Genomic DNA, 27,272 nt, shown 5'->3' with positions numbered 1-27,272 from the left:
GTAGACGCGCTTTTGTGATATTTTTTTTTTCTTTTTTGGGCAAAGCCGGGGCGAGCAGCGGCTCCCCCCCCCCCCTTTTTTTTTTTTACCTCCTTTTTTTTTAACCTCTTTTTTTTTTTTTTAACGTCTTTTTTTTTTAACATTTTTTTAACGTCTTTTTTTAACCTTTTTTTTTAACCTCCCTTTTTTTTTAAAACCCCCCCCCCTTTCTAACCTTTCCCCCTCCCCTTTTTTTAACCTCCCCCCCTTTTTTTTAAAAAAAAAATTTTTTTTTTCCGGTGTTTTGCTTCTCGCAGCGGGCAGAGCCGCGGGCCGGCGCAGCCCCCCGCGGGAGGCGGCGGGACCCGCGGCCCCAGCGCGGAGACTGGCGCATGCCACAGCCCGCCTCGGCCCCGCCGCCGCCGCCTTCCCCCCGCCGCCGCCCGCCGCCGCCCGCCGCTGCCCCCCGCCGCCGCCGCCGCCGCCGCGTCTCGGCTCCCGGCCCCTTCATGCGCGGCGGACGACATGCCCGTTTTGTAGCCGGGGTCCCCTCCTCTCGTCCCGCATGTTCAGGACCAAACGCTCGGTGCTCGTCCGGCGGCTCTGGCGGAGCCGCGCGCCCGGCGGCGAGGAGGAGGAGGAGGAGGAGGCGGCGGCGGGCGGCGGCGGACCCGGCGCGGCGGCGGCGGCGGCCGAGGCCCGGGCGCATGTTTGCGGCGGGGGGCGCGGGTGCTGCTGCCCCGGCAAGGCGGTCCGCGGCGGGCGGGGGTCCGCGGGCGCGGAGGGGGAGCTGAAGGCACTGACCCACGCCGTGCTGAAGCGGCTGAAGGAGCGGCAGCTGGAGGGGCTGCTGCACGCCGTGGAGTCCCGCGGCGGGGCGCGGACCCCCTGCCTGCTGCTGCCCGCCAAGGCCGACTCGCGGCTGGGCCAGCACTGGTACCCGCTGCCGGTGCTGCTCTGCAAGGTGTTCCGCTGGCCCGACCTGCGGCACTCCGCCGAAGTGAAGCGGTTATGTTGCTGTGAATCCTACGGCAAGGCGCACCCCGAGCTCGTCTGCTGCAACCCGCACCACCTCAGCCGGCTCTGCGAGCTCGGTGAGCGGGGGGGACCGCGGGGGGGATGCGGGGGGGATGCGGGGATGCGGGCGGCTCGGCTCCCTCACGCCCAACTTTTATTTTCCAGGCGGACAACCGCCGACACCAAAACTTCCCACCGCCGTGCTTGCTGTGTTTTATTCTTTTGTTTTTTAGTTTAGACACCCCCCCCCCCCCACACCGCCCCAGGCCACCCCACCCGGGGCGCTGCCTCCCCGCCGGCCCCGCGCCGTGCCCGGGGATTAGGGGCCGCTCGGCCCCGGCGCTGCCGCGGCTCCGCCGAGCCAAGGAGGCCCCGATCAGACAGCCCGAGCGGCAGATAGCAGGGAGACTGGCGCCAGACGGCCCCTTTTGTTTATCTGACAGCTAAATATCAAGGCAATCACCGCCTCGCTGCCCTGCCTCCAACCCCCAGAGCTAAGACAAACAGTTTTGCTAAAAGAATGCCACTGTTATCATAAGTTCCTATCTTTTTTCTTTTTCTTTTTTTTTTTTTTTTCCTTTCTCATGGCTCTGCCTTTATTTTCTCTGTACTTTTCTAATTCCAGAGTCTCCCCCTCCACCCTACTCCAGATATCCAATGGATTTTCTCAAACCAACTGGTAAGTGGACTTTTTCAATGCAGGCTGCAGATAAAAAAAGGGAAAGCAGCCCCTTTCTCAGGGGAAACGTCTGCCTTTTGTCATGCCGAGATGCATTTTGTTTGTGGGCTGCTTGCGTGCTTCTGTGCCTCCTGATACCCCTGGAAGCATTAACATACGACTCATATCTAAGACACCCTCTGCACAAAGTAGGATTTTAAAACTCTGGCAGGAAACTTTAGGAGGGATTGCAATGCAGCACAGGCCTTTGCTGCTCGAGCCGCTTGGAAAGCCAGGAAAACTGTGGGCTCTAGCTGTAAATGGCAGTGCTCCCGCACCCCTGGGTGAATTTGTAGGGATTTAGGTTGGGATGCAGCACAGCTCTGGCTAGCATCTCCCTGATGGCTGGGAATCCCAATGAGCCTTGACAGATGGAGTTGGTAGAAACCTTTCTGTGCTTTAAAGGAGCCTCATCCTGCCTTGCCAAGTTGAAAAAAATTAAGAGAGTTGAAAAGTTAAGTTTTTTTCCTTTTTTTTTTTTTTTTTAATTTTAGCACTGCTCTGCATGCCTGTTGCTTGTAATTGAATGTCAGGGTGCCAGGGGAGAAGCCCATTTGAGGCTGGCACCAGCTCTTTTGCGGTTGTCTGCATAAACTCTTGGTTGGCAGCGAGCTTGCTGGGTGTGAGATAAATCGGTCTGGGAGAAGGAGGAGAGGTGGGGAGAATCGGAAACGGGGGTGCTCGGGGAGGGGCAGCTCCTGGCTCCCCGAGGATTAACGGGTCTGGAGTGTTGGCCAGAGCACGGTGGTGTCTGTGGTCGCGTCCCTTGGTCGCAGCAGGCAGGAGGGGCACGGTGGTGAGGGAGGCAACAATGGGTGTATTTCTGAAGACCAATATCGGGTCTTTTTTTTTTTTTTTTTTTTTTGTGGCCGAAAGAGCGGTTCATGTAAAATTGCTGTTCTTCATTTTCTCGGGACTAAAAGAACCCCCAAACTTGCTTCGGACACATGGGGTACTGTTGTGGGGTCCCATCCTGCCCACTGCTCCCTCAGAGGCTGGACTGTTACTTTTCCCCTCTGCAAGCTCTAAGAAAGACTACTAAATCTTTTTATGCCTTGTGGAAATCAGCAAAGCTGTTTAACTGACAGTTGGGTTGCAAAGCATGAAATACTTTGTCTCCGGATGAAAAAGGGGGAGATAAAGGCTAATGAATGAAAGAGGGATATCAGGAGTAGGTTCAACATCTGAGCACGTGCTGGGATGCAGAAGGGTTGTTCCGTAACAGACTCTGAGGGTCTGCTGGGTCACGACGTTTTGTGGGTTTGGGTGAGATTGGCATCCTTTTGATTGCGTCCCTGCTGGGGAATGTTCCCCCAAAAGTTTATATTTCTGCCTTTATTGCTGTTCTTTCTAGCCAGTGATGATCCTGGCATGGGATTCAAAGGGGTTCAGAGCTGCAGGAGAGGAGGGTTAAAGCTTGCCTTGGGTTTCCTGTAAAGATGTTAGGCTAAATCTATTAGCAGGGTTTAAACATCCAATCTGCCTCTGCCAGGACCTCATTTTCAGTTAGCCGAGTGATACATTTATTCATTAGCAAGTGTTGACACAAGGTAGCAAAATGTGTGTAAACAGAAAAGCCGCAGAACATGAATGTGCCATTTCGAAAGGAAAAGTTATTCCTATCAGCCAATAGGAAGTGATTAACGCTGCCCATCGGAAACACAGAAACAACTGGGTTACTCACCAAAAAGTCCTCCTTTTCTTTCCTTTTTAAAAGAAAAATCCATTTGGCAGCTGAACTCTGACTAACGGGGCCGCGACAGGCACAAGCGGAGCCTGGAAGTCTGTTGTTGCAGGTGGGTTTTGCAAGCTCAGGGTTTCTCGGCGTTTCCTCTGCGGAGCGACCGAGGGTTTCCCGTCCCAGCGTCGGTGCCATCTCCTGCGGCAGTTTCCCAGCGGGATGTTGAGGATTGCTCACCACGGGCTGGCTAGATGGAAGAGGGACAGTAGGTGATGATGGGAAGGTGTGAAGCCTTTTACCTGGCTGAGGCGCGGGAGCCACCTTCTCACCTGGGGCCTTGGGTGGGAACGGTCCCTCCATTTAGACTCGGGCAACTGCACCTGCCAGTGGAGCTGGGAACGTGCATCCAGCAGGAGACCTCTGCTTTTTTAGCAAGCGTGATAGCGGTCATAAAATTATTCAAACATTTAGTGCTACAACTTTTAAGTGCTTCATATGGACCGACAGACAGGAATACCTGGACCAGCATGGCGTCTGGCAGCGGTCGCCAGTGCCCATGATCGTAGAATCACAGACCCATTTGGGTGGGAAGGGACCTTTAAAGGCCATCTAGTCCAACCCCCTGCCATGGGCAGGGACATCTTCCACTAGACCAGGTTGCTCAGAGCCCCGTCCAACCTGGCCTGGAATGTTTCCAGAGATGGGGCATCGACCACCTCTCTGGGCAACCTGTGCCAGGGCCTCACCACACTCATCATAAAACATTTCTTCCTTCTATCTAGTCTGAATCTCCCCTCTTTTAGTTTAAAACCGTAATGATGGGGATTCCATTTTCTTTTTTTGGAGGTGATGGAGGTTGGGACAGGCTGTGTCGCTGGCTGGAGGAGCGCAGGGATAGACGGGGAGCTGGCAGGTCTGCTGCGGGTATTGAAAAGTCACATCAGTCTGTGTGTTGATAGGATGGATCTGGTGTTTGTATACTGGCCGTAGAGTGGAAAGATCTGCCCCTGACAGCTGGATTACCTGTGGGAAGGCTGTAGGTCCAGGCCGGCTTGTTCAACAAGGAGAGAACTTTCCCTCTCCGTTACATGGGATGGTTACAGGGATGGGTGATGGTGGCTTGCACGGGCCAGGCTCACCCTGCAGTCCTGGAGGCATGTGAGAGCTCAGCACCCTCAATATCCCTGCAGGAGCTGCCACCTGTCGCTGTGTTGGAAATGAGATGGACAGCGGTGCCCCCAAATTATTCAAGCAGATATTTTGACCCATCATTAAGTGGGACAAGGGGCTGCAAGGGTCTGTGTCCGTCATGCTCCTGTGCAGGTGGTCATGGTGCTGCTGTAGTATGAGAGTGCAGGAAATCCACTGAGATGTCACTACAGAGCTGAATGCCCTCCTGTGGCATCGATTTTCAGGGGCGTTGGAAGTTTGGCAGCTTCCAGGAAGTATTCGGCACCTCGCGAGGTTGGGCTGGTGGCCACCAGGAATAATTGTGTGTCTCTGCGATGGTTTTATATTGCAGGAAGGCAGTTTTGGGAGGAGATTCACATGAGTTTGCTTGATCCTACCTCTGATCCTATGACTGAAATACAACAATGACTGAACTATGACTGAAAATAAAACAAGCCCGAGTACCCTCTGCTAGCGAGGGCCCTTGGCAGATCTGTGGGTGATAGGAAGAGCGCAAGGATGAAAACAACCATGTGTAGGGCAGAGCGTCCGGGAGGGTCCTGCCTTTGGGCTTATCCCACACCTGACCATCATGCTTGGTCTAGAGTTGAAGGTGCATCAGCTCTGTGTCCTCTGAAGAGTCTTCAGAGGGTAATTAACTGATGAAGGGAACCAGCTGTTGGATGATGGGACACGAGAAGGGAGCCGACAGCTGTGAAGATGTCATGAAAGCACATCACCCCATTGCTAGGGTTCTGCATTTTAAGGCGGGATAGGGTTCTCTCCCGCCATCCTGCCTGATGTGCTAATTGAGGACCTGGTCACATATGATCCCTGGAGCAAGACAACATGGAAAGGGGAAATTAGTCCTTTTTCAGACAGGGACTCATCAGGGAGCTGTAACTAGGGGCAGATGGGGCCGAGCGCAGAGCAGGGTGGTGCAGCCTGCGATCAGAAAGCATCTGTAGCCCAAGCAGTTGAAGCCAACTCAGGGGAGGGGCAGGGGGAATCTTCTGTCTGGACTAGAGAGGGTTAAAAAAAGAAAAACCATATTTCTTTAAAACATAGAAAGCATGACCAGACATTTAGAGAGAGTATCGTATACAGTATTTCACAAGTAAGTCCATTTCCTGTCTCCCCTATTGTTTTTGGTTTGATTAAGTATATCCTGTTAAACTGTATATTCCTGTTAGGGCTTCTACTTTGCTCTGATAAAATGAGGTTACGCAGTCAGGAATTTCTTTCTCACTGGGATTTCAGGGATGAAATCTGGAAAAACGACTATCAGTAGGGAGAAAATTAGCTCTCCTGGTGGTGGTCCTAGCTTTGAGATACAGCCATGAGCAAAATGAAGTCATTAGGGAGCCCAAATGGGGTGAAACCCAAAGTCCCCGAGAACCTGCTGAGGACCAGAAGGTTGCGTGAACTTCATGGGTCTTCTCAGGCTTGTCCTTGAACTTGTCTCCCCCATGATAGTGACTGAAAAGCTGGAATTTGACTGTAGGATCAGAGGATCGGTGCTGGCTTCTGGTGGTTGTCACCTGGAGCAGCAGGCTTGGGATGGAAAGGTCCAAACCTTGAGCTCCAGCACCTCCCTGCAACCTTTCATGGGGCAGCTGATCTTGCCCTGCCCTTGCCCTTTGGTGGGGCATGCAGGAGTGGATCCAGTTGCCCACCTGTCCCAGGAGGTGACAGCGGGGTGTAAGATCTGCCAGCAGCTGGCAGTGACAAAAATTGAGCGGGGGAACACAAATGTAGACCGTTTGCCACAAAAGAGCGGCGATGAGACATTTCCCTTTCGGTTCCCATTTTGGTGACTTACAGGTGTTGACTAAACTGGGTGCATGAAGCCACGATTTAAGCATTTTTGGGAGCTCGCTTACATCAGAACGATGACAACCTTGATCTCATTACCCGGTGACTTGGCCGGAGAGGTGGCAGCCAGTCTGTAATTTTTGCTGGTCTAATAATCAGCATTGGCTGCTTATGAAGCACAGCGCGCAGCCTTGATTGAGGCGATGAGTTAGGGTGGATGCTTCTTGATGAACTACTGTCTCTGCGCAGACAATTAGTAATCGCTTCCTGCTAAACCCTTTGGAATGTGTGTTCTGCTTGCGGCGATGCTGGGAGCCTGCGAAGAACCGCCTATATACTGATATTTTTTTTCTTTTCCTCCACTCCAGCAGATTGTCCAGACTCTGTGCCTTCCTCCACTGAAACAGGGGGAACTAATTGCCTAGCCCCTGGGGGGCTTTCAGGTAAGACATCTCTTGTTGCCCTTGATTTTGGCTGTGGGTTGTGTTGACCAAGGGGCCCAATGGAAGGCGAAGCGATGCTGGGGAGTTTTAGGGATGCATGTTGTTGAGAAAGGTGTGCTCAAAGGGGGAATTAGGTTTCGTTTCAGTAGCAGCCACGTACCTCTTGCACAGAGGATGTGTTGAAATCCCAGCTGAGCTTCTCCATCCCCAAAAGCCTGTATTTCCTTTGAATTCCAGCCTTGCGCTCCATTACTTTTTGGAGCGAGGCAGGAAGAGGTGTGCTGGGGAAGGCTAAGCAATGTTGGCCACCTGTTAGTTTGGACACATGGATTATCGGAGCAGGTGCGGGCATGCCTTGCAGAAGGATTCAGTGTCAAGCTCTCCTTGGCCTGGTGGTGGTGGTGACATCTCTTCTCTCTGGGACGAGAGCTGTGCTTGGGCTTTGCTCCTGGTAGGGTAATCAGCACCCTGCATCTCATGCATGAGGCTTGTGGTGCCTGGTGAGGAAAGGTGACCCCCTTTTTTGCAAAGGATGTTGCAGAGGAAGTTGGACTTGATCCTTATGAGTCCTTTCCAACTTGGGATACTCTATGATTTCCCTTGTTTTCCCGTTTGCCATCTCCTTCAGCCTCCAGGTGCCATAGTGGGATGGGGGTTCGGAGGGTGGTTTGCCCCACCCCTCTTGGGCTTTTCATAGATTCCTAGAATGATTTGGGTTGGAAGGGGCCTTTAAAGCTCACCTAGTCCAAGTCCCAACACCTTTTCCAAGGTGTGATGTCTCCAGCTCCTCATCTCCCACCTCGGACCGGCCAACTCTGCAGCTGGGCTCTGTCTCTACCAGGATTAAAGTGTCTGAAACCATGTACCTGCATGTACTTGCTGATGTTTGAAGGTGCTTCCCTTTGTGGGCATGTCTCCCTGATTTATGATTTATTCATTGCTCTGAAACTGGAATTTCAGAAATAGGTCGGTGGCGGCCGCACGCGTGCGTGCATCTGCCCCTGCCTCTCTCCAGGAATTGCGTTTGGTGTGGATGTCTTTAAGTGAGCCTTGTTTGTTTTTCTTTGGGTGTAATATATACCCTGTCTGTTATTTGAGAGGGGAGCATATTGTTTGTTCAAAGGCCCTAATGAGAATTAATCAAACGGAGAGGGAACAGAGAAACTTGTTGCTGTTTTTTTTTTTTTTTAAATGCAGAAGACTTTTGGGTTTTTCTTTATTTTTTTGCTATTGGAGCCTATAGCTTTAGGGAAGGAAACAAAAAGACTGTAATAAGAAAAAAGACAAGAAGCAAAACAACACAATAAGGATGTTGTTAGATCTTTTTTTTTTTTTCCTTTTTCCTCCTGAAATACACCCGTTGCGGAGGGGAGGAGAGAGTTCAGTTCCACAGGATACCACATGAAATAAGCAGAGGAAGTACTCGCTTTTAAAAGGGGGCTTTCTGTAAGGTTCAGCCTATTGATAACATCACGTCTGGCTGCTCTGCTCCCGAAGGGAAGGCGGGAGGTGGGGGCTTGGGCTGCAGGAAATAACACGGCTCGTTCCCGGTGCCTCCCACAGGGCTGCGGGAAGGGGAGCCCCAGCTCCTTCATAGAGCCCCCTCCCCAAAAGAAAGCATGTTCCCCCCTGAAAATGCGTTTTTACTCTATTATTTCATTGGATTGGATTTTTTTTTTTGGTTTTCCTTATCAAAGGTTCCACCCCCCCACCCCCCCCCAAGCCTGGAAACAGAACCTTTTACAATCATTAACTGCTCTTTTTTCCTACCCAAATGTAATTGTAGCCATTTAGTTTAATGAGGAGCTGATAGGAGAGTTGACTCATGAAGGGATACGGTTAGCTACCCAAGCCCTGAAACAAAGCCGAATGCCTCCACATGAAAGAGCATTTGTTTTGAATTTGCTCTGATTTACTGGCATCTCCCTTCCGCGCGCAGAAGTGCAGCACTGAAAATTCCCAACTGGAGAGACCCAGTCGAGAAAGGAAAATAAACGCACTTTGCAACAATCCTCCAAAGCTCACTTTCTCCTTCTTTTTTCTAACCCCCCTGCATATTTTAGTTAGCAGAAGAGTGTATTTGAAGTGGGCTTTAAGGAGTCATTGGCAGGGTACATGGGGAGCGCTTTGGCTTGGTCTTATCTAAGTTTGGGCAGGTGGAGATGAGTGATGCAGGGTGGAGAACCCAGCATCCTTCATCCCCTCCAGAGCAGGGCTGTACACACTGGATAGGTGGCTCCTTGATGACAGGACGGCTTTAAGAAAAGCAAAAAAACCCCAGTTTTGGAAGATTTGGAAGCTGGAGTAGGCGGCTGTAGAAGACATCATGCGTGGATGGTGGTGGTGTAGCATCGTGGCCACCTAGCACTGTAGCCTTTGGCCACCAGTGATGGGCAGTTGATGCTGGTGTAGTAGCGGTGTTCAAAGTCAGTAGACCTGCCCTAATGTCTGGAAGCTGGAAGGGCAGGATTTAGCGAGGCAGATCACTCTTGGCACCAAGAATTTGGGAACGAGGCCAGCCTGGGGTTCACAGCTACCCTGGCAGGAAAACCGCATGGTGGGGTTGAGAGGATGGTGGCAAGAGGAGCATTAAAAAGGGCAAGGAAGTGAGTGCCCTTGCAGCTCTCCATGAGGATCCTTTGATGATGAGGAGTCTCGTGTCTGTCCACCGCTGGGGTTGCAAATCTACTTCTGGAGGCTGAAGGCAATTTCACTGATGGATACCAGAGGCACTGGAGGATGTGGGAGGGGGAGCAGCGTGGCTGGAGGGATGTACAGGGAATGTTTCTCCCTTGCGATAACTGATCTGAGCTGGTCTTTCCCTCCCTCCTCTTTCTGTTCTCCTTTCTGGCCCAGGAATGCAATATTTAGTCCTTCACACCGTGCTGGTGTCCTCTTCTTATCTCACCTCTGCTGTCTCTTCCTCAGACATCCCCTTCTCCAACTGATGCACCCCTCATTCCCCCTGAGACACTGGCTCTTGCTTCTATATTTTTGCCTTTGTTTATTTTCTTATATCTTTATTTTTATCGGTGGTCACTCTGTGTGTAGGTCAAGACTCCTTGCTCACGGTGTCTACCACCAAGATGGTTGTGCTCAGGTGTTATCAGTCCAGATCTTTTCTATACTCAACATGGTTAAAGAGCAAAAATACCCCACTAGAGATAAAAATAATTTCTGTAAAAAGGAGACAGGGAGGGTTTTTTCCTGTATTTTGAGCTGACTCGTTCTCAGCAGATGTGTTTGGTTATGACTCTTCTTTCAAACAAGCAAAGCCATGATTGCAGAGCCTAATGGTGGTCAGCCCGTGGTCTGGTGGCATCTGATTGGTGGGGGCCGAATTCCTGTATGACCCACGAAGGAGCTCTGCTCCTCGGGTAGGAGTGAGCTGATGGTGCTTGATGGTGTTGGTGCTGGGTCTCTCCCCACCCAGCCCTGGACATCTCCCTTTGACCCATGTGTGGCACTGGGCTAATGGCTCTTGGCTGATGGAAGGTTGTGGTGCAAGAAGGTGACTCTCCTGCAGGAGAGATGAAGGGTGCTGGATGTGCTGGCAACCACGGCTCTCCAAGAAGCCCATCATGGAGGGAAAGCAACATGAGCTGGCTTGTGTCCTTGCCACCTCTGCTGCTTTTTTATTTATAGGAGTTATTCATAAAATACCAAACCTGAGAGTTTACCCAGACTTCAGCCCAATCCTGTTGACTTGCCTTGACTCTGGAACCACCCCAGGGTCTCCTGGAGCCAGTGGACATTGAGTGATGGTGCTTGGTGGGTGCTGGACCAAGACTCTGCAAGGCTTGAGGCTGGGAGACCCGCAAGGCTCTTCTGGAGCAAGTGCAGCCTCAGTTTCTGCCTCTCGACTCCCCTGCACCAAAAAGGTGGAAAAAGACCTCTGGGGGTTAGAGAAACATCAGGATTGCTCCCTGCTCCAGCTCTCCCAGCGGTGGGACCTTGTCTGGTCTAAGGGACCGCTTGGTTGAGTGACATTTCATTCTGAAATCATGGGCAGGCCGGGAATGTTTCACTATGCCTTTGATCCCTGCTGATATCTGCTCGCGAGGGAAGAAGCACCTTTTCCAGTCTGGACCTATTCGTCCCCCGAGGTGGCTCCCCATCGCTTCCCCCCACCATGTAAATGGGATCCCACGCCGTTTCTCCGGCAGAGCCCTGCCTGTGTTTTCCCATTCCCCCCTCCTTCCACCTCCCTCTCATACAGAGTTTATAACCTCCTGTGAAATGCCTTTATTTACAAATTGGCATCCTATTATAATCTGAAATTGAGACATCTTCCTGTGGAACTAGGATTGTATATTTGTCCCAGGGATAAACAATTGCTTGGGAATTTTTTTTTTAAGTCACTTATTCTTGGTTTATTTTTGAGCATACGTCCTTTTAATACTTTTTTACTTGCTTTGAGCATCGCAGGGCATTGCACCCTTTCCCTCCTAGCCTCACAGGAGACATGGCCCCCCTCCCCGCTTACCTAAAAACCACCGTCCTGTCCTGGAAAGGACAAGGTTATCAGGGGTTAACGCCAAGATGACAGCACTGGAGCCTCTGGAGCAAAGCAGGCTGCCTGCCAGACTAGGAGCCTCCCGGCTCGCCTCGCACATCATCTGACCGTGGCCGGCGGGGAGGAGGGAGCCGGCGCTTGGCACCGACCCCGGGGCTCTTGGCTTGGCCACCCGCTCCAGCTCCTTCAGCCCCGTGGGGTTTTTTTTTGGTTTAAGGGGGATCTTGCCCTGCAGGGACCCCCCCGGGGGCAGGGCTGGGATAGCCCCCTTGCTGCCACAGGGATGCTGGGGGCATCCTTCTCCTGGCTTCTGGCTCTTGGCTAATTAACCCAGCCCCCCCCAAGCAAATAGGACCCATTTAATAGTTAAGTCCTCTACATCCTTTTGATCCTTTCCTAGATACTCTTCTAGGAGGGGTTTTAAAAACAATCTGATGGCAGAGGTGCTCCCCCCATTAAATGCCAGGTGTTTCAAACCATCCCTGTACAGCTCCATTAAATCCATTTTTCCGGTTGCTGTCGGATTTTCCCAACCAAATGGTGCCTTGAGAGCAGTCGACAATAAAATGCAGATGACCCCACCACCAGTGAGTCCTTCATGGTGGGGACCATGATGTGGACCACTCAGCTTTCATCCTGCAGCCTGGTGCTTTTGAGGGAGGAATGAGGACAAATAGGTGAATTTTGGAGGTTAGGTGTCGATTCAAACCATGCTCTGCTCGCAAAAGATGTCCTGATGAGCACCGGCAACTTGATCGTTGGGGACATTTAAAACTTGACGGGACAAAAACACTCGTAGAGGAGCAGCCCTGGGCTGGCAGGGATGCGGGCTGCATCGTTTCCATCCCCGCTGTCTGCCAGCGGGTATCACTTACACTAGAGGAACCAGTAACATTAACCACATGCATTTCCCCGCCGTCGGCATGGGGGGATGCCTATTTCTAACCGTGGCGGCCAAGACCGTAAACCTTGATACCAGAGGGGAAAAAATTGGGGTATGCCCCATTTTGGGGTGCAGAGGGAAAAATGGGAGTGTATGGAGCTCCCCCTGAGCCCTGACTGGGTGCTTTGGGAGGGTGATAGTCTGGGCAGCGGGTGCTGGCCGGGGCTGGGTGCGCGTGGGTGCCAGCCCCACCGCCGTCCCCGGCCAGCTTGAATGACCCACGCCGCAGCCTGGCCGCCTGCCTACTGTCACAAAGGAGCTTCCTTTCCAGTTTATTTTCAGCACCAAGATATTATTAACCGCTGAGGCACAGTCTCTGTTCTAACCACCCTCGCTTTTTGCCTAAATCGCTTTGTTTTGACCCCCTGGTTGGCATGCCGAGGCTGCTGGCTTGGCTCTGGTGCCGCCAGGGTACCGGCTGCGTCACGGCTGCTGTTGAGGAACGGGAGGGCACAAAAAAGTGAGCGGCCTGATCCTGTGTGGGGCTGAGGTTGGGGGAGGGAAGGAGCTCGGCGTCTCGCAGGATTTCCGCCCGCTGACTTTGGATTAGGCCCTTGGTTTGGTTGGTTTTGGGCTTTTTTTATTTTGTAACTTCTCTTAAGAAAAGCAGCATCTTGGATGTTGCTGGCTGCCTCTGCAGTTTATTTTATTTTTAAAAAAAAATTTATTTTTTTATTTAGTTAGTCCTCTCCTCTCCTCTCCTCTCCTCTCCTCTCCTCTCCTCTCCTCTCCTCTCCTCTCCTCTCCTCTCCTCTCCTCTCCTCTCCTCTCCTCTCCTCTCCTCTCCTCTCCTCTCCTCTCCTCTCCTCTCCTCTCCTCTCCTCTCCTCTCCTCTCCTCTCCTCTCCTCTCCTCTCCTCTCCTCTCCTCTCCTCTCCTCTCCTCTCCTCTCCTCTCCTCTCCTCTCCTCTCCTCTCCTCTCCTCTCCTCTCCTCTCCTCTATTTTCTTTTATTTTACTTTTTTAACGCAAGAAAGCTTTTCTGGGCACATGCTGGAGGGATTTTCCATCCCCATGTGGGGAAGGGTGGGGGCTCACATCCCCTGTGCATGAACCTGCCGCAGGAGCCACCCCTGTGGGGGTCTTTGCAGATGGGCTCAAGTGATTGGGTCCAAAAAGCTTTTTCCAGGGGTTTTTGTGCTACCAGGGATGTGACGTGGTGTTTGCTAACAGACAGCCCTTCTCTCCCCTTTTTTATTTTCTTTTTTATTTTTCCCTTGTTTTTTTTCCTCTCCCCTCTTTTGGGTAGCCATTTAAATATGTGATGATAACTTTCACCCTGTTAATTAACAGGAAACATTGGGACAAGACAGGAAATTACATCAGTCTTTTATGAGGAAAGAGCCAAGAAGAAAAAAATACAAGAAAACATAGTTATTAGTGAAAGGAAAGAAAGTGCCGGGGGAGGAGGAGAAAAAAAAGGAGAAAAAAAACCCCGTCCCATGGGCCCAGCTTTTCCGAGGGAGGCTGCTCCAGTACTTGATTTTATTTTTATTATGGTGAAAAATATTTGACTAGCAGGGTCACCTTTGCTTGAGCGCAACGCTCGAGCTTCCCAAGGAATCTTTTTTTTTTTTTCATGCCTTTTCTCAGCTTCCTTCCCCAAACTGTGAGGCCTAGGAAGCTCTTGGCCAGGAGACTAATTTTGGTTTGGCTGCTCAGCCCTTCAAATTGGTCCCCACCCAGTGTCATTATCTTGGTTTTAACTTGCAAGGGGAAAGAAAAAAAACCACCCTGTAAGAGCTGGCTCAGCCCTTCTCTACCCTTTTAACCTCACTGCATGAAAACCTCCCGGCTTCAGCTCCCTGGTTGGGTTGTGCCGGCAACACCAAAGCACCACGGAGTGGTTGCAGGAGGTCTTGGTGATGCTCTCGGTGATGCTTCTCCATGTGTGATGGCAGGTGCCCAGCTCTGTGCTCCTTCCTCATCCTCCCTCGGGGGTGAAGCAAGGTGCCTGATGGGGTGCTGGGTTTTGGCAAGTTCTTTGGGGTGAAGTCCAGCTCCCATGGGCTTTCCGGGCTTTTCCCTTGGGTCCTGAGCAGGTGGAAAGGCAGATTTCTCCATTAAATGAACAGCTCAGAACTGCTTGGACTGCTAAGACTTGGAGAAAATGTGTACCTATATGTGTACGTAATAAACAAGGCTATGGATGGTTATATGTTCAACAAAATGTATTCAACCTATCTATATATATATGGATAGATTGAATGTGTGTATTGAATATATTATATGTATAATTACATGTAATATATACATATATAGGATATATTAATGTATCATGAACATATATAATTATATATAATACGTAGGTTGAATATATTCAATATATTTATTATATATTGAAAATTTTTTTATATATAATTATATATAATATATATATATATACATAGGTCAAGTAGATTTTGTTGTAAAGCTGCCAAAACTGCATCCATAAGAGCTGGCTTTGCGTCGGAGAGACTCAGGTGTTGGGAAGGTGGAGAAGGTTCAAACATTCTCCGCTTTTACAACCAGTGAAGTTGGCTCTAGATCCAGTGATTTTTGATGATGGAAACTCATGGGTTGAATTTATAGATGCTAAAAATTGCGGGGCATTGCTGCCAAGGGGGAGCCCCCTCCATGGTGAGTGATGCAAGATAATACCAGAGGGGTTGTGTGTGTGTTTGCACGTTGGTGTGCAAGGTGGGGTTTGAGTGGAAAAGCAAGGAAAATAGCAAAATAGTCGAGAAGTTAAACTGAGAGATGGGGTGCTGCTCACCCACGCGGGACAGCTGCCGGTGACCCCGTGGCTGAGCTCTGGCAGCACCTTCCCGGGCAGAGCGGATGGAGTAAATAACTCCATAAAATCATCTCTCGAGCAGGAATCAAATAACAGGAGTTTTATTTGGAAAAGGAGCTGGGAGCCTGAAGTTACATCACTGCGTTTGAACTGATGAATTCATTTTCTTTGGAAGCCAGGCTGAGACTTTTTAGATCATTATAAGGAACAAACCCATAAATCTTCATACGCAGAGGCCCGTAGTTTTCCTGTTCTTTGTCACAGCCGAGAATGGAAAATGTATCCTGGGTGTCAAGACCATGGAGCTTTGACACACCTGAGGTGTTGCACCATGGTTATTTTCTGGAGCTGCCGGCATGGTGCTGGGTTTGCCAAGCCCCGAATCCCTGGGATTCCCCCCATGGAGGGGATGCTGCTGGGTCTTGGTGATGCCACCCTGGGTATGGCACGGTCCCTGCCTGGGACACGGCTCTGCTGCTGCCACGAAAGCGGGGTGGGATAAGCACAAGGAGCTTTTTGATTTTTGTTTTTCTTTGTTGGTTGGTTTTTTTTTTTTTAATCTGGGTCCTGCCAACCTGCCCCGTTTTATAGCCTGGGGCAAACCTCTGCCAGCCTCCATCTGCGAAAGGGGGGTGCCAACTCCACCAGAGCGCCGGGAGGGTTAATTACTTAATGAATGTAATATTCTCTATAATTGCTAAGCGTTATTAATCCAGAGCAAAGTGAGAGGCGAGGGGAGGGGTGTGTCCGTGGCCAGGCTTGTGAACTCCATCCAAACGCCGTCTGTCCATCCGTCCATCCCTTGCTTGCCCCCTACCCGGGTAGGGGCTGATGCTGTCTGTCGGTCCGTCCGTCCCTGGGTGGCGACCCTGCCTGTACGAGAGCGTGCTTCACTGCCTGCTCTTAGGAATAGGCGTGATTAGATTATGAAGGCAGACAGAAGTAATGATTAACTTTTTCAGTCTGCATGCTGTCTCCAGTCTGGCGCTGGGTGTTTTTTTTTCCCCCTAAGTAGGCCCTGGCCCCGCGTCGACAGGGTATTAGGTTGTAAAGAAAGCCAGGAGGAATGAAGGCAAGGGAGGGAGGGGAAAGGGGGGGGAGCCTTTTCCATCGGATCCGGGACTGGAATTTATTGGCAGGAATGCAGTAAATGCTCCAAATGCCAGCCCAGCTAAACAGTTTTCATAATTGTTACGGAGCGGGGCACGACGAGCGTGAAAAGGACTTTTGTTCCAACCCTGCTTTTTCCATGGGTTTATATCCCTGTGAGGGATGCTGCTCTGGGAAAGGGAGCTGGGAGACGTGGTTCTTTTTTTTTGCGGAGAGGGGGGAACATATTTATGTCTGTTTTCAGTCTCTGGGGAGAATTCTAGGTCGGTGTGCTGTGAGGAGAGGCTTTTTTTTCGTTATTGAAATGAGAGCGGCAGCGATGCCGTGTGTGTGTGTGTGTGTGTGGAATGCAGTTAGGGGGGAAAAAAAAATCCTAACACACATCTGTGTATTAGGTATCCGTTTGGAAATCCTAGACTGCTCTGCTTCAGGTTTTATTAAGGTCTTTACAAGGTTTTTAACGTGTAACCCACATAGCTACACGTTGTCAGTGGAGAGCTGCGGCTTTCCTGGGGGCCGTATCCCTGCCCTCCCTGGGGCACCGCCGGGTACCAGGTGACCTCCCCCCTCCTTGCAACAGCGGAGCTTTATTTTTAATTGCAAAAGCGTTTAAGGTCTTCATCCTCTAAAACCGAGCTCAGTGTCTGCACTGAGGGGGGCTGTGACCCCGGGGCTGGCGTGGCCCGGTGGCTTCTGGTGGCCTTGTCATACGCGTCGGTCATTTATCCCCACGCTGGAAAGGTGATGGGCAGGATGCTGTCACAGGAACCTCCAGCACAACCCAAGCCGGGAGAGATATTTTGGCAAGCTCATCCTCAGGTCTGATTTGCATTGTTTAAGTCAGGAGCCCTTTGTGTGCTGGTTTCTCCTTCTCAGAAGGTTTCTGGTTGAGATCTGGGTTGGGTATGGGTGGAGAAGAGGTGTGTCTTGGTAGCTGCTGAGGACAAAGCACGGAGGTGTTCGCTCATCTCCCGGAGCTGGGGCTGGTACCAACCCTGAGTTGTTTGGTGGACGCACGGCAGCATCTCACGAACGCTGGCTTGGGCTTCCTGTGTTTTCCAGAGGAGCCTTTTGTCTGATTGTCATTAAAACGCAACTATTCCTGGTGCTATCAAGGCAGGGGAGGAGGTTGGAGGCTGCATGGGGCTGCAGAGCATCCTGCAGCACTCCCGAGCCAGCAAATCCTCCCAGGACATTCCCACCAGCACAGGAGAACAGCAACAGGGACACAAGCAGCAAAAATAGGATTTCTAGTGGTTTTCCACATGGATCTGCATGTCCTTGTGCCTGTCCGGGTGGCTCGGGGGGTCTTAAAAACCCCATGGATGTTGGCAGCGTCCCTCTGGAAGGGTCTTCCCTCTTGAAGCATTTGTTCGTCCCACCCAACTGCTGGGTTGGAGCTTGGGGAAGGGATTCCCGTCCTACTGCTTTTTTGAAACAAGGGAAAAGTTTTCCCACACCTTTGAGGAGTGCAGAAGGAGAGGCAGATAAAGAAGGTTCTTTAAATTAAAACTTCAAAAATAATTAGACTGACTGTATACTAAACAACAGCAAAGAGGCCCATTTACTGTAAATATTATGAATGGATTTGGCTGGCTTCTTCATCCCCACCCTTCCTCTAAGGCTTTTCTCTGAGCTGAGTTGAAATTCGGCCTTCAGACAGCACGGTACTCTATAATTTGCATGGCTGATGAGGCCTGAAGCCTGGTACGGAGGAAACTGGAGTCAGCTGGCTCCTCTCTAACCGCTGGAGACAGGCAGACAGGCATTTTTGGTGTGTGCCTGCGTATTTTTTTTTTCCTCTTGTAGCTGCAGCCTTGCTTGGCTTTTAAAGAAAATGGGTACAAAAAAAGGTTCTTCTCTTCTCAAGTAATTTTTAGCCATGGTAATTGATTAATCACCGTAATTAGACAGTAGCAGTGACTAATAGGATGTTTATGAATCAAATTTCTGGTTTGGTGGACTCCATGAACTCAGCAGTTTCACTTTGGTTCTTTCTTTGCTGTCCTTTGATGCAGGGGACGTTGGGGAGCTGGGCTTCCTTCACACGTATATATTGATCACCCTATGTTTTTAAAGCTTGGACATCCCTCCTGGGCCAGCTTTAGTGTTTGCCATACTTGTGCCTGCTCTTGAGGCTTTGGAGGTCTGCACCAACATGCTTGCAGGGACCCTTCCTTTGGTTTGTTTTCTTGCTTTTGTGTCCCATCCCTGAATTAACCCTTAAAGGTCAGGGCTGGGTTTCAGTTTGGGAGATTGACTCAAGGCACTGCCAAGTTGGGGTGGGAACCTTAGGGGATGTCCTCAGGGATCAGTCATCTCTACCCACTGTCTAACCCAACCTCGTTTCTGTCCTGATTTCACAAGAGGGTTTCCCAGCCATGATGAAGGTGTTGGAAGTTCTTGGTTGGGTCATCAGGGGACCAAGCAGAGCACTCCCAGTCTCGTAGGTAGCCGCTAAAATGAGTCTGAACCAAAGCCCTAGTTACAAATATCAGGAAATCCCAGACTCCTCCCCCTGATGGCTTCTGCCAGATTTTATCTGCTGTGTCCCCTTCAGACTTGCAAGGTTTCAAATCTGTTGGCAACATCTTGGCTTCTGGATACCAGCCCTTCGAAAATTTCAGGAAACTGAAGTCTTTCGGTAAAACTCAGGTGGATGTTTATTTTCATGCAAGGTTACCTATTTTGCTAGGAGCAAGGAGCCATTTAAGTGATTGGGTGGACAACTTGTTAATAAATTAAACAATCTTAAGGCTCCTTAGCCTGCATGACTACTGTATATGTTGAGTAATAAGAGCTGCCTAATTAGACATAGACACAAATTTATGGTCTAGCCTGTCAATCCGCGGATTAAGGACTCCGTAAGTACCTACTGACACGGTGGGCTGTAATGGCTTCTAAAGAGATGTTATGGTCTATCGTGTGAATAATCCACAGATTAAGGGCTCCCTAAGTACGTGTTGATGTGACCCACTGTCCCAGCTCTTTGGGGGCTCTTGTGTTGGCCTGGTGGAGGGAGCCTGTGGGCCACCTTGAGGGTGGTATCCCTGCAGTAGGTAAGGGTTTGTTTTCTTTGCAAACAACAGGAGCTTAACACATGACCATCCTCTAAATTAGCCTTTCAGAAATCATCCCAGCCATCAAAAGCAGGGGGTGGTGGGGGAAGTGAGGAAGCTGAAGCTGTCTAACCCTTGTGTGCAGGGAGATATAAAAGGTTTGGGGCAAACATTGCCGTGGGTGGTGTCTCCAGGCTGCCCACAAGCTCCATTAAAGACACAAAGACCCTTTTCTGCAGCAGGATATATCCTTTAATTTGGATTTTTTTTTTCTTTGCTTTTGCAAAGCATACCTGGAAATCTGTCTTTGAAGGATTTTTCTTGGGTTTTTTTTTGTTTGTTCCCCCACCCAAGTGGCCTGTAAATTACCCGAGAGACTAGAAAGGAAGTAAAATTTCCATTTTTGGTGCCTGCTTTGCTTTGATGAGCTGTGTGGTTGCACGTCATGCTCAGCATTGTCCTCACCTTGATGTAATGCCTGTTCACTTCTCAAATAAGAGTTCAGGGGTGTGTTTTTCCTGAGATCCTGCAAAAACAGCACTTGCCAGTGACACGAGGGGCAAAACCACAACTGGAGTGCCCTGAGGACCCTCAAGAAGAGAATGCAAAAACCCATAAACAGTTCCAGGTTTTGTGTCTCCATCTTTTCCATCTCAACGAATAGGAGAAGATGGGGGGCATGGCTCTGCCCCAGGCTTGCAAATGCCACTTAAGGTCAGCCAGGAGAGATTACCGGGCGCGAGACGCGCTGAGCTTGGTCTCAGCCTTGGCCCCGGCCAGACGACACGTTGTGCTGACAGCAGTCCAGCCCATTTTTTTTTTAAGCACAGATGCCCTCCGCGTGTGCTGACAGATAGAGGAGGAAGGACCATAGGTTCATCTGCTCATCGGTAGTGCCCACATTGCTTGTTTTCCAGCAGAAATCTTCCCTCCTGGTAAGCCAGGCAGGGATCTCACCACCCCTCCAGGTCTCCTTGCTGCCCCAAGAGCTCACGTCCTGATACTTTTGGGAAAAGTCCGTAAGACCAATCTCCTTTTGGTGCTCTGATTTCGTGGTAGACATCTACATTAATTTATCTGTTGTCTTTACCCATTCGTGTTCAGTTATCAGTCATGCATGCAGTGTCACCTCCACGAGTGGACCAGGTGAAGGTACCACAAAACCTGAGCAACCTGATCTAGTTGAAGATGTCCCTTCTCATTGCAGGGAGGTTGGATTAGAGGACCTTTAAAGGTCCCTTCCAACCCAAACCATTCCATGATTCTCTGATTCTATGAAAACAAGGAGACTTTTGTTAACAGTTCAGGGTGGATGATGCCATGGTGAGTACTGCATCAGGGTTCATGTTTGGTTGGAAATCCAGCCCCAGGGATCGCAGAGGAATGAAGGAGAGGAGGGGGTGTGATGTTGAGAAGTTTAGGAAGAGCATGAGAAGATGCTTTGGGTCAAAGCTACTTTAAAAAAAAAAAATTTTATAAATATATATAAAAAATATATAAATCCATAGTCTGAAATGCTTCTACAGTTGGATAATTTAATTTGTGTCTAATCCTAATATCATTGAGGAAAGATCCAATTACAGGCATTTAAAAACCTAATCAGGAGCGCAGTTGTATTCCCATTTTCAGCAGTGAGTTGTTATTATCACACATATCAGTGACAATTTAGATAGCTCTTGACTTGATCAGATGGGAGTGGTCCCGGCGGGTGAGATAGCTCAGTGTGTGCTAAACTTGCTGTTTTCTTCAGAGGTTGGTTGATTACAGGAAAACCTTTAGCTATGTCAAAACAAAACAAAGCAAAACAAAAGATCCCCAGCCCACCTCCCCTCTATGTTCATGGACTTGGCACTGGGACAAGGCTGAGATCCAAAAGCTGGTTTTGTTGTTTTTTGGTTTTTTTTTTTTTAATTCAATTTTTCTGAAATGTTTTGGTTCTTCCTGAATGAAAAAAAAAAAAAAACAAACCAACTTCCCATACTCCTAATAAAACTGCTGGAGCTTGGAAAGAAAAAGTACAGATGACATGGTTTCATCATCTTAAAAGTGTTCATGTGTCAAGGAGAAAAGCCACACCAGAAATTTTCTGCCACTTCCAAGCAATGTGAGATGTGAGACCTCCTGCCACAACTTGGGAGAACCAAGTATGGGGCTGTTACTGATAAATTTGGGTGTTTCCATGGTGTGAATCTCCCATACCCACCTTCATCTGGATCTCCTTGGTTCCAGCAGCTTTTAATTTTGGGGGGTTATTGGTCTGGTGTCACATCCTCCAGGATTTCTGGATGGATGTAGCATTTTCTGCAGCATCCCTCCCCGGAGCAGGGTAGTGCCCTGAGCCCATGAGCAGCGTATGTAGACCCGAAGCTAGAGAAATCCTGGCTGTGGCCTTTTATTGAGCAATTTTGGGCAAGACTTGATGTTCATGAAGGTCAAGGCAGGTGGTAGGAAACCTCACAGCCTCTCATGGTGGTTGCTGTGTTGGGAGGTAGCTGGGATGATGCTTTTGTGGAGGAAGCTCCTTCCTTGCCAAGGGATGTGCTGGTAAAAGTCAGAGCAGCCTCTCAGGAGCATTCAGGAGGGTGTAAAAAATATGGGAAAAAATCAGTTTTCCAGTGGAAATGAGGTATTGAATGATGTGGTTGTGCTGGCGATGAACTGTCTGCACCAAATTTAAAAAAAATGTTACCCCAAAGACTTTGGGGTATCAAGTTATTGTCTTTATTTCTCCCCTCCATGCAGAAATGTGCTCTGCTTCAGATGGCTGTTCTCTGTAGACCCAAGAGTGAGTGATCAATACATTAATTCTCTAAATTCCTGAGGGTAGACTTGCTTTATTTTCAGTTATTTTTATATATATTTTTTTTTCACAATAACTTTGCACAATGAACTGGGGGGATCCTGATGGAGCCCCTAGGCAGGCTGTGATGCAAACCATGGAAAATAATAATAAACCAATGACAGCAGTAAATGGAGGGATGCTTAATAACAAAATAATAGCGGGGATGTTTATAGCATTAAACATTATTGTTTGCTGGAACATGAGAACGCTCCCAGTTTGCTGGGAGTTTTCCAGGCATTTAGGAAGGGATGTGTTTGCTCCGAGGAGCTCATAAAAATGATGCTTTTAACTCAAAACAAGAATCCCAAAGCGTCTCTCAGCCATTTCTGGGCTGTCACATGCAAGGATATGTTACTGGTGATGTGGCTGCAAATTTCCCAGGATCTGGGTTTTTGTGTGGGTTTGTGGCAGGCAGAGGTGGGAGTTGGATAGGGGGTTCTAGATGAACCCAGCGAGTTTGGTGAAAAATCCACCTATTTGCTTCATTTGCCCAGACCCATGGTCATTGCCACCAAAAAAGCCTTTTCGGGGGGGGAAAAAAAATCTCCCATCGCTGTAGGGAGCATGTGTCATTTTTTCCTCATCTCTTGCAACTTCCTCTCCTGTCTCTGCCTCCCAAGTGATGCCACTGGCTTTTCCCACCCTTTTTCCTGGCGGATGCCAGAATCAGGGAGGCGGGTGGGAGCAGGGAGGCTCCCCCGGGGTCCCAACAACTGTGAAAAGCAGCTTTGGTGGCGGCTGGCAGGGAGGCCTGATCCTGTTTATCCGAGCTCAAGCCTTATATTCTCATGGCTTTTTGACTAGACATCCAGTCAACAGCTGAAGCCCGCAAACGGAAGAGGCTCTGGCATATTTATACTGTGTGCTGGCATTGGCTCCTTAAAAAAAAAAATATCCCGGATTACCTAAGACTTGTCCTTGAGGTCTGGTCACCCCATGTCATTGAAAAACCTAGTGGGATTCATTCATGAACTTCCAGGCCTCCATAAAGGTCTGTTCATTCATAGCCAAGGCAGTTCTTTTTTTTTTTTTTTTTTTTTTTAGCTTTTTTTTTTAATGTGCTGGCAATTAAATAACTCTTTGTAAGCGGCAATGAGCTACTTGTTAAGTGGTCTTCACTAATGCAAGCACAAATATCAGGTGAAAAAGTGTTTTTTTTTTTTTTCCCCTCTGCCTCCTCCTGAAAGGGATGCTTTTACGTTCAAATAAATAAAAACCTGCAGGAGTTTCAGCAGGGTTCAATGGCTGTTGCTCCAAAATTCCCTCAACTGCTGTAAAATGAAAACCAAGAAGCTCTGAGCATCACTGGCAGGCAGTCGGCGGGGAAGGGCAATGGGTGGTTGAGATGGGGATGGATCCAGGAGCATCATCCCCCTGGATCTAGGAGCATCTCCCCCAGATTCCTCTATCCCCCCAGGCAGGTGGAGGAAACACCATCCTGGGGTGTTTCTTGCCCCACTGGGTGCACCCTTGGGTGGGGGCACCCCGTTTGTGTTAGGGAGGAGGTAACCCAAGCCGCCTACCCTGACCCCCCTTGGTCCCTTGCATGGTGCCAGGTTTCAGCAGGATATAAAGTTATCCACCACAAAGTCTTGGGAGGCACTGAGAAGGGGAGGGGGAAGGACAAACTGGGGCACACCTCGATGGATGCTGTCCCAGGGATCACCCCCTAGTCTCTGGAACCCCCATCCCTGGTTTCACCAGGAGCAAGGGTCTGTATTTTGGGGAATATACAGTCAGGCCCATTTTTAGTAGCTGCCTCCAGCAACTGGAGAAATATTTTCCTCGCTGGCATAGAAATGAGGAAATTAAAAGTGTGTGGCTGGGCTTTTTTTTTTTTTAAAAGCATAGTGCAGGGCTTGAAGCACAACTTGGGAGATGGGAGAAAAATGCCTGCAGTGGGGAAACGGGCTTATTAATACCAAAAAATACAGAAAACAGGGCAGCCAGTGTGCTGCTGCTGCCATTGCTCATGCCGGGGGGGCTTTTTGGGGCTGCTAAGGTGATGCAGAGATAGTTTTGGGGTGCTAGGTTACCCACCATCCCCAGCCCCATAGCTACTGCCATGGTGCAGGGGATTATTTCGGTAGTGCTCACTAACTCGCATTCCCAGCTTGATTTTTTTTTATTTTTTAATTTTTTTTTTTCAAATACAATTATAGAGATGAATATTTCCCAGGTCTTAACATGTCTACTGAGGCTGGAGGGAATTACCCACTGAGCAGCGCTGTGCTGCTGGGGATCCTCTGTCAGGAAAAGGTGCTTTTTCACGTTTCTCAGCTCCCCTCCCTGTTTTTTTCTTCTGTGTCATATCTTCGCTGCTCACACCAGGTAGCTATGAGCAAGGGGGTTCAAAGAAAGGCTATGGGAATGAATTTTTGGAGTTTTTGAAGGTTTTTTAGGCCATTTTTGTTAAAAAACATGAGATTTCTGGTCCCTGCGGTTGGCTCTTCATCAGATGTTTCCATCCTCTCCATCACCCTGTCTCTGCTCACGGGCAGGGAAAAGCCCCATGAGCTAAAGCAGGTGAGCCCTTGTCCCCTCTGGTTCCATGGGGTGACCTTCAATGTGCTTTTCTTAGCGGCACCTCATTTTTTTTTCAGCATCTGTGCACAGTAGGTAGTTATTTATAGAAACGGATCAGTTGTCTGGTGGGTGCAAATAAGGGGTTTTAGGGTGTTTGGTCTTTCTGGGTGCAGCTGGCTGAAGCATTTCGTCTCTCCTGTTGGCACTGAGGGTGGTCCTAGGGATGGTTTGGGTGAGGAATGGCTGTGCTGCGGGTGCTGCTGGTGAGTCTCAAGCCACTTTAGAAGGTGGGCATGGTGATTTAGGACCTGTAACTCCAAGCAGAGCTAGGCACTGAAGCAGCATGGGAATCCCCCAAATCTAGGTCAACCTAAGTGGTCTTAATAGTGGCCTTAAGACATGGCTTTTGGAAATGGTGGATGTGCTATGGGCATTGGTGTGTGCATGGAAAGCATCATGAAGACATGGGCAGGCAAGAACCTGCCAGCATTGCATTGCTTTCACGTCATATTACCCTCCTGGTGCTCAATTTCTCCTTTTCTTCCTTTTTTTTTTTCCTCCTGTTCTGTAGATTCCCAAGTTCCTCAGGAGCCGGGGGATCGGTCACACTGGTGCGTGGTGGCATACTGGGAAGAGAAGACGCGTGTGGGTCGGCTGTACTCTGTCCAAGAGCCCTCCCTGGATATCTTCTATGATCTACCTCAGGGGAATGGTTTCTGCCTCGGACAGCTCAACTCGGACAACAAAAGCCAACTGGTGCAGAAGGTCCGCAGCAAGATCGGCTACGGCATCCAGCTCACCAAGGAAGTGGACGGCGTGTGGGTGTACAACCGCAGCAGTTACCCCATCTTCATCAAGTCGGCCACACTGGACAACCCTGACTCCAGGACGTTGCTGGTTCACAAAGTGTTTCCAGGTTTTTCCATCAAGGCTTTTGACTACGAGAAGGCGTACAGCTTGCAGAGACCCAACGACCATGAGTTCATGCAGCAACCATGGACCGGATTTACTGTTCAAATCAGCTTTGTGAAAGGCTGGGGCCAGTGCTACACAAGACAGTTCATCAGCAGTTGCCCGTGCTGGTTGGAGGTTATTTTTAATAACCGATGACTCGAGACACAGTGGACTCATGACATTTATACTACTTTGCTGCTATTATTTCCTTCTGAGTGCTTGCTTTTCATGCAAACTTTTTGTTTTTGTTTTGTTTTGTTTGTTTCCCCCCACCCCTCTTTGAGAAATAGCTTATGGAAAGATTTTTTTGCCTTGGGTATTTTGATAAATATATCTATTTTTTAGAAGTGTGAATGACCAATAACTCAGAAGGCCGAGAGAAGGATGCAGGGGGATGGATTGCATATAGTTACTTCACGCCTCTGAAAGGATCATCCTATGTGATCGATGGATTCAGAAGCCACTTGCTATATGTTAACAGCTCCTTCTCTTGGATAAAACAACAAGATACCTGTATTTTTTACTCACCACCTTCCCTTTGCCATGCCTGGTGACGGTGACACCAAGATCCCTTCCCCAGCAGTCCTAACCCCACGTTGCCGCCGAAGGATGGTACAAAACCTTCCCAACCGGGTCTTTACCCACCCTTTTAATTTTTATTTTATTTTTCGTGTTGCTGGGTTCATGTCTTGTCACTGTGTTCATTCTTCCACTGCTTTTTTTTGTGATCTTGAATTGATGCAAGGGGAGAAAACAACAGCGGAGAAACCTCGTGCATGGCCCGTGCTTCATAATTTGAGCTGAGATGCGAAGTGACAGAAGCCTAAGCCTAAAAACAAAACAAAGCCAACAAAACAAGTGGGAAGACAAAGAAAAAGTGTTCACGATAGTTGGTCTGTTGTAACCTGCTTAGATCAGGTTATCCTGGTACCATCCTATCTGGAAATGCAGTTGTGCTTTCATTTCTTCTTGAATTCATACACGAGTATGATACTTTTACACTGTTCTTAGCTCAATGAGCATGTTTAGACCTTAACATAAGCTATTTTTCTAAATATAAAGGTTTAAATGAACAAGAGAGCATTCTCATTGGAACTTTAGCATTGTAGTGCTTTGGAAATAAAACACACTCAAAAAAAAGGACTCCTTAAAAAACCCCTGAGATTTATTAAAGAAAAAAATGTATTTTATGTTATATATAAATATATTATTACTTGTAAATATAAAGACGTTTTATAAGCATCATTATTTATGTATTGTGCAATGTGTATAAATGAGAAAAAGTAAGAGAGATGCACTTTGCTTTAATATAAATGCAAATAACAAATGCCAAATTAAAAAAAAAAAAAAGAACCCGAGATTGATGTTTTTTTCTATGGGTGTTATCATCCAGATGAATGTTTTTTCTAAAGGAGTTTATGTTCCATTAAAAAATAAAAACATACACTTGATCCCAGGCTGTGCTGAGTGGCTTTTTCAGTGTCGGGGTTGGGGCAGGCAGGAGAGATGCTGCTCTAAGCGGGTACCGTGTGGGGTCAGTTGTGGGGATGTTGCCCCCAGGTCAGCTCAGCCCCGTGTGGGACCGCTCTGGCGTGGGAAGCACCCAGATAGGGTCAGTCCTGAGATTTGGGCTCCATTGGGCTGATTCAGTGCACGTGGCTCTGGGCTCCCCCGGCTTGGATGAACCCAGTCAGCCCAAGTCTGAAGGGGCTGGCTGGATCTGGG

General features: G+C 49.1%; 1 protein-coding gene across 2 annotated transcripts; it reads left to right on the top strand.

The window, feature by feature from the left end:
- Positions 1-544: 544 nt before the first annotated feature.
- Positions 545-26,998, top strand: SMAD7 (SMAD family member 7). 2 transcript variants are annotated; one of them, XM_074813194.1, is made up of 4 exons: positions 545-1,073; positions 1,622-1,675; positions 6,752-6,823; positions 25,165-26,998. In XM_074813194.1, exons 1-4 carry the CDS (start codon positions 545-547, stop codon positions 25,701-25,703), a joined length of 1,194 nt encoding a protein of 397 aa, XP_074669295.1. In that variant the 3' UTR covers positions 25,704-26,998. The 2 variants fall into 2 exon arrangements, with proteins under 2 accessions (XP_074669295.1, XP_074669293.1); XM_074813192.1 differs by having other exon boundaries at positions 6,749-6,823.
- Positions 26,999-27,272: the final 274 nt, after the last annotated feature.

Source organism: Strix aluco, chromosome Z, assembly GCF_031877795.1.
Source record: "Strix aluco isolate bStrAlu1 chromosome Z, bStrAlu1.hap1, whole genome shotgun sequence".
Taxonomy (NCBI): domain Eukaryota; kingdom Metazoa; phylum Chordata; class Aves; order Strigiformes; family Strigidae; genus Strix; species Strix aluco.
The sequence above is the reverse complement of the archived record's forward strand: the minus strand, read 5'-3'. Positions and strand labels throughout refer to the sequence as shown.